The sequence below is a fragment of the Mangifera indica genome, chromosome 1, assembly GCF_011075055.1.
Source record: "Mangifera indica cultivar Alphonso chromosome 1, CATAS_Mindica_2.1, whole genome shotgun sequence".
In the NCBI taxonomy this organism is placed as follows: domain Eukaryota; kingdom Viridiplantae; phylum Streptophyta; class Magnoliopsida; order Sapindales; family Anacardiaceae; genus Mangifera; species Mangifera indica.
The window spans coordinates 2,399,974-2,407,524 of NC_058137.1; the positions used below are offsets into that span (position 1 = coordinate 2,399,974).

The window sequence follows — 7,551 nt, forward strand, 5'->3', positions numbered from 1 at the left end:
TTCCTGGAGAAACTGTGGCTGGATTCTGATAGAACATATGCTGCCAGATAGTCAAATACCGTTTGTAATCATTTTAATTTCTTTTCTTTTCTTTCAACATATTCTGAAGAAAATGAAAGAAAAAAGTATTTTCTGGATCAGGATGAGCCACAAAGCCATTTTCTTTATCTTCCATTCACTAGAAGAATTATCTTCTTCACATTGACAATGGAATCAGATGCTTAATTATTTTGGCTTTGATTTTCCCTTTTTTCTTCCTTTACCTACTTTATATTCCATCCCAATCCTATGAACAATCAAAGTGTCCCATGAACAAATTTCTTTTCTTATCAATGTAGATATAGATCAATCTATGGCTGTTCTTCATCAAGTTTTAATTATTCAAGTGGTTTGTGGGAGTTTTGTTCAGGACTTCAAATGGGTTCTCTCTTTTTCTTTATGGAGTCTTCTAACTTACTTTTTGCCCTTTTATAGATCATGAATTATGTAACCATTATGGTCAGAAAGCCCATCAGAATTTGTGGTCAACCTCACAATTATCTCTTTATTTTGGGTTAAAGAAATGAGATGAATTAAGAGTTACGATGATTTGCCTTTGCTTGTCAAATTATCTAGTTATCCATATAATTCAAGTGGAGGAGGGACAGGTTGGTAGAGGAAGAACAGTAAGTAGTTTGGCACGGCATTTACACTTTATTTTTCTTATGTATGGTCCCGCCCCAAGTGTTCCATATTGAAGCCGTTGCTTTATTTTGATCCCAACAAACCCATCAAAAGCTAAAGGCAGAAAGAAACTCATCTCTTTTTTTTTCTTCTAATTGGGTCGGCAAGTTTTGTCCAGGATTTATGATTGAGATAGGAAATTGAGTCAGGAAAAGGAATCTGCTTATTTTGCCTGATGTAATACGGATGATAATTCGTTTTGGATTTGGTAACAGGTCGCTTATAGACTTGGATTTGGGTGCTTCAGGATCATCCTATGACATCAGGGCCAACTTCTGGCCCACATTGCCAAAAACCTTCGCTCGAGATAGGAGTGGATATAAATCGGGTCAAATCCAAACACTCTATGATTTAAGTTCAATTCGAATAAAAAATAATTCATTTCAATTAAACTTGAATTCAACTTAAATTTATGGTTCAAATCGATGTTTCAAATTTGAAACTCCAATCAAATTCATGGTTGTAATTAATTGCTCAAATTCGTGACTTGAGTTTGTGACTCATTGATAAAACAACATTGTTTTGTCCAAATAATAGACAAAATTACTGATTCAATCTATGAATTCGAACATAAGCGAACCACTAATTTGAAACATTAATTCAAATTGTAAATTTGAGTCAAACCAAACCCAATACCACCTAACTTGAGTTAAATTTGATTTAAAAAATAAGCTGAATCTTTCGATTCGAATTCAAATTAAACAAATTCAAACCGAACCAACTCAGTTCAAATCCAGCCTGAGCCCAAGCCCTGGATTTGATTCACTAATCCAAAGAATCAGAAATTTGTGCTTACGGATGAAGTACGCTATAAACGCTTAAGAAAATGATAATTTTTCCCCAAATAAGAATAATACTGGATGCTCTGTTTCTCATAAGAATAATACGTGAGGTACATACTCTTTTATACAAACTGATGCAACACAAAATGAATGGATGAGTTTGTAAAAAAGATTGACTCAGCAGGTACTCAATTCATATTAGATGAATAATGCGATAATTGGGTTGTAGCATATCAGTTTGTCTACTTGGTTTGTACATGCAACAATTTTTATTTTGCTAAGCTTACGTGCAACATTTTGCTGGACCAACAAAATCTACCTCTTTGTATGCAGTGACAGAACAGCAGGTAAAAGAATGCAATCCAAACTCAAAATTAAACAAGACTACAATTTGTGCAACCGATGCACATAATGTTTCGTGAAAAAACAGATATATCTTCCTACAGAAGTGGAACTAGCTAAATTTTCCAACTAATGGAGATTAATGAAATGATAATAATAAGATAGGATGAATCAACAACATAAGAAATGCTCTCCATACTGTACATATTAAAATCCTGTAATTTTTTACTTCATCCCTTTCCCCTCATCTTCATTCAAAATGCGATTCCTAAAATCACTTACCATCCGAGGTAACCCCTGTCTCAGAGAGATTTTTGGCTCCCAGTTAAGTAACTCCTTAGCTTTACTAATATCTGGCTTCCTCTTAGAAGGGTCATCAGCTGTGTTTGGCTTGAATTCTATTGTCGCACTTGGATCAATTATCTCTGTGACCACCTATACATCAGCAAAAAATAAGGATTTGAATTTGTCATGTGAATTATGGAAAGAAAAATTTTAGTCTTTCCTTGAGTATTGGAAATAATTAGGGAATAGAAATGCTAATATAATATGCTGAAGAGTGTAGATTTAGAAATAAAAAATGAGGCATAAAAATAAAAATAAGCAGCCTCAAGAAAAGGCAAACCTCGGCAAGCTCTAACATGGTGAATTCTCCAGGGTTACCCATGTTGAAAGGACCCACATGCTCACTTTCCATTAATGCCACCAGTCCATCCACCTGTCATTGATAAGGTCCTCAACGATGTCTATTCAATGGTTAAATTGGAACTCCAATATATCAGCAGGGCCTATATTTCTTCCAACATTAGCAAGTTTATTCTTTCTTTCTATTTGGATTGACTTGATACATGCAAAAAGACAAATTGATCACTTACGGAAAGTTACCCTAGCAGCAGCATATGAAGTCAGATTAAACACAGCAAAATCAGCCATGAACATTAATTGAACATTACTTGGACTTCTATTTTCTCTATTTATGAAACTGAGACCAAACTAATTCATGGTCCTAAAGTTTATTAACCCATAATGATCATGGATGAAATTTTATGCCACTGGATGTAGTTTGGATTTTGTTAAGAGACCTGTTGGAGCAGGAGTTCAACATAAAGGTACTTTCATATGCTGCATTATTATAATATGTCTAGTAGGATGCAACGAAAAATAAAGGAATGAAAAGAGTTAAGGCGTGAGGAATAAAAGGAAGAAAAAAAGGATTCATCCTTCTATTCATTAGTCAATAGGATGGAAGGGAGAGGGACAGAAGAAAATTCCAATTCCTCACCGTGTGAAAGAGGATGGAAGAGAAACCATCATATTCTACTCTGATCATTATTGCTTTATGTGGAAATATATAATATATCAAATAAATTTGCAAATTTTATTTAAGACTAGGGGTTAAATTATAAAGTAAGTTTGTCTTTCTAAAGGTTTCATCTTTCCATCCATTTTTCATTCATTTATGGAAGAGATGAGATTTGAATGAGTTGGAAGATGCACAATCTTCCCCTTCCTTCTCTTCATGTCTTTCCAAACTAACAGGAGAAAGGTTTTGTTTCTATTTCTATTCCTTTCTCTAAGCTTCCTCTCATCCTATTTCCTTCTTACTAAATTAGGAGTTAAAGGTTAAAGGGACACAATGAAATCAGTAGTGATTTGTCATCCAAAGAAATCCCCACACTTACAGGGTAGTGTCATTAAAAGGTAAGAAAATACTTTATCATACCAAGTCAGACACATATTGGAAGCTCCGTGTCTGTTTCCCATCACCATAAACAGTCATAGGTTGTTTGCGGATGGCCTGCACAAAATAGATAAAGTTCTCTGTCAACATACATGACCAATGTTAGAATGGCTCCACTGCTAAAAACCACAAAAAATTATTAAAGGGAAGACAGAACCTGAGAGACAAAGTTGCTGACAACACGCCCATCATCTAGACACATGCGAGGCCCATATGTGTTAAATATTCGAGAAATACGCACCTGCAGAAACCAGGCCCCTTTAGCTCCATTAGTTGATATTGACAATTGACAATAGAAATGCAGTGAAGTGACAGAATGACAAAGATCATAAAGAAATTTCAATAAAACCTAAACACGTATCACTTTGATCTGCATGTTGGAGCTCAAAAAACAAGAATGAATTGCCCATGGATAGGCAACTAAGTTGTAAATCAAAAGAAACGCTAGATAATTTTACAAGGACATGCCAAATTGCAATATTTCGGCAGTTCATAAGCGTTGAGGAGTTTGCCCAAAACATATAGTTAAGCTATAATGCTGAGATGCAAACTCACATCATAACCATGCTGTTTTCCTTAACTACTGTGTTTGTCTGTAACAAAAATCAAGCATGTCTATGTATTAATAACATAAAGGTACCATATTTGCTTGCTTTTAAAAATAAGAACCATAAGAAGCAAAGCAATTATCTACTTTTATCAATATGTTTAAGTTCTCCAACAAATTTGTATAGCACTCTCAAAATGTACTTCATATTTGAGGCAATTGAAGATGCTGCTACCAAAAACCTTTAGCACTCTATAAGCAATTCTGTTTTTCCCAGCCTTTCCAGTTGTTTATCAATGCCACTGTAAATTGAGATAGCTTACTAATTACATCCACTGTGATTTTTCACATCATACTAATCATATTACCTTACACAAACCTTTAATTATTTTAAAAAGATTCTAACTAAGCCATCAAAGTCATGCATAGATTTCAATCTCTCACATATGCTGGAAGGAATGCACATGGTGTGTTAGTTACACAAGACAGCCATAATAACTTAAACAGAAGCTGTGTCTGACCTCTAGCACGCATTGATCTAAAGAGGATACCATTACAGTTACAGATGATAAAGCAGAATCAAACTTCCCAAAGTACTCAAATCTTATACAATGTATCAATAAATTTAAAAATCAAAACCAATAATAACTATAAAAACTAACAAAGGCCTATAACGGAATATTGCTAAATAACTTCTTCATAGCCATTCATTTTGATAAGAAATTTGACATCCTAAAATTGCTTGCATTCAACAAAATTGCAAAAAGAATCACCTCAACACCTGCACCTCGATGATAATCCATTGCTAACGTTTCGGCCGTTCGCTTTCCTTCATCATAGCAGCTCCTCACACCTATCAAATCCAAACATACAAAACAAACGAATCCTAATAGCGACACTGACAAAATTAAATAAAAATAAACAAATTAAGAATGTGCAACTATAAATTCACCAATTGGATTCACATTTCCCCAATAAGTCTCCTTTTGTGGATGCTCAAGTGGGTCACCATAAACCTCACTTGTGCTCGTGAGCAGAAACCTGGCTCCAACTCTCTTTGCAAGTCCCAACATATTAAGAGTACCCATCACATTCGTCTTGTGAATAACACAATCAAGAATCTCAAATTCATTCTTTTAGAAAATAAAAAACTAAATAAAAACATGAACACAAAAATTATAAAACCAAACAAGGATATAATAGTCTTGACAGGATTGTACTTGTAATGAACCGGTGAGGCGGGGCAAGCCAAGTGATAGATCTGATCAACTTCGAGTAATATCGGCTCAACGACGTCGTGTCGAATAAGCTCGAACCTCGGGTTCCCAAGATGGTGAACCAAATTCTCCTTCCTCCCAGTGAAAAAATTATCTATCACAATCACCTCATCCCCTCTATTCATCAACTTATCCACCAAATGACTCCCAACGAATCCGGCCCCACCAGTCACGACAATCCTTAATCTCCGATGTCCGATTTCCACCGGAACTCTCCCAATTTTGGCGGCAAAATTCGCGGGGTAATGATGGGTGTGGCGAGTTATCAAAGTGGAGAAAGGATGGGAGGTTTCGTGCGAGGATAAACGTGACAGAGTGGGCTGGAAAATGAAGAATGTGGAGCCGATCAAAATTCCAACGAGGATGAATAAGAGGCGCTGTTCTTTGAGGAGGTAGTTGATGGATCTGGGGAGATTTTTGGGTTGCTTTGGATTTCTTGGTATGTAAGAGTTTTGGCCGGAGCCGATCTCATTTTCTCTCTTGTGTATTAAGCTCGATTGCTTGTGGAGCTTCATGGATTGCTAATGCGGTTGGTGCAGTGAAGCAGTAGCTAAAACCATTCAAGAGCCAAAATGGTGTGGCTTCTGATTGAAAAACCGTTAACGATTCACGTCGTTAGTCCGTTACTGGATTCAGTTAACGGAATTGAATGACGAGGTTTCTATTTGGTGCATCGCAGCTTTGGTACTGACGTTGTTTGATTTTAGATTTTTCATTTAATTAAATGGCCCCTTCTGACACGAAGAGCGCTTTAACGGTGCAGATCTCCTTAAAATTGAATATTTAACACCCCTGATGGTACAAATAACATTTTTTTTAATAAAATCAAACCTAGTTTTGAAAAATTCACCCCCTAAAAATAAAACACATCATCTAAATTATATTAAAAAAATAAAAAAGAATAATTATTTTAAAGGTCGAATTTTAAGGATTTATATATAACGGTTTGAATATTTTACAAGTTTAAAAACTTTCAATTTAGTCCCTATAAAATTTTGAAAATCAAATTCTGGTTATCACTTATTTGTTTTCACTATCTACAATAATTTAGTCACTTTCATTACTTACATAACTTCATTTCCTATCGTCATTTATTCTCAATGCAGAAAATCGTAGTTTCTAGCAAGTGTCAAAAATCTTTTTTAATAATGGAATTTGATTTTAGACCCAAAAAAAAAATTTGGACAAGGGGAAGGGATTGATGGTTCTAATTCACTTTTTTATAAAATTATAAGAATATTATAGAGTGAGAAAATGATCATCATGGATGACTCTAGAGTTGGATTCCAGCCAAAAGAATGTTTGAATTCAGTTTGTTTGAAAAAAGTCGAACTCAAATCGAATTTTAACATTGACTCAATACTAAAACAATATCATTTTGATACATATTAATTAAAATAATATCGTTTTAACTCATTCATATCAAAATTTTTAAGTTCATGAGTTTTACGAACTAACTATTGAATTGAATTTAAACTCATTCAAATCAAACTTGATATCAAGCTCGAATCCAATCATTGATGGCTCATCTTAATGTTTTATTGAAATAAAAGGGCTTAGATCAACACAAGTGTCTGTCGAAGTGCACTGGACCGTAAATAACAGTAAAAGATCGTAGGAGAGTTTGGGCCTGAACAGTTGATAGCGGGTAAAAATCATAAAAACGTATGGGCTTGAACAATTAATAATGAGCCTATATGAAAGACGTCAAAACAGATTAGTGGTAGAGAAGAAAAAGCGACCACAGTGGGAGTCGAACCCACGACCTTTTGATCCGAAGTCAAACGCGCTAATCCACTGCGCTATGCGGTCAATTCGTAGTGATTGTCAAAATGTTACTAAAATTATTCATCTGTCAAGCTTTATCGATAATAAAAACCCATATAATATGATAATTTATTTTATGGGTGCTTGATGCCTTACAAATTGCCCATTATTTGGTGCCATCTTAGCTAGTGTCAGAATATATTTGATTTATAAGTATAGAGGTCAAAATCTATATTACACAAAACTAATTAACTTATATTAAAATCTAATTCATACAGTTACATATCACTCACTTTATTCAGTTTTATCAAATGGGTACTACCATTACTGAGGTAAGGTAACGTAATCCATTAAAATATACACATGAAAATT

General features: G+C 34.5%; 1 protein-coding gene and 1 non-coding gene across 2 annotated transcripts; both read right to left on the minus strand.

The window, feature by feature from the left end:
• Positions 1-1,853: 1,853 nt before the first annotated feature.
• Positions 1,854-5,974, minus strand: LOC123222981 (UDP-glucuronic acid decarboxylase 1-like). Its single transcript, XM_044646018.1, has 7 exons — positions 5,334-5,974; positions 5,088-5,235; positions 4,909-4,988; positions 3,746-3,829; positions 3,571-3,645; positions 2,473-2,565; positions 1,854-2,282 (listed from the first exon to the last, which is right to left on the minus strand). The coding sequence occupies exons 1-7, from the start codon at positions 5,925-5,927 to the stop codon at positions 2,073-2,075; spliced, it is 1,284 nt and encodes a 427-aa protein (XP_044501953.1). The 5' UTR covers positions 5,928-5,974; the 3' UTR covers positions 1,854-2,072.
• A 1,176-nt stretch (positions 5,975-7,150) lies between these two features.
• Positions 7,151-7,224, minus strand: TRNAR-UCG. Its single transcript has one exon. It is a non-coding gene; the product is annotated as a tRNA-Arg (tRNA).
• Positions 7,225-7,551: the final 327 nt, after the last annotated feature.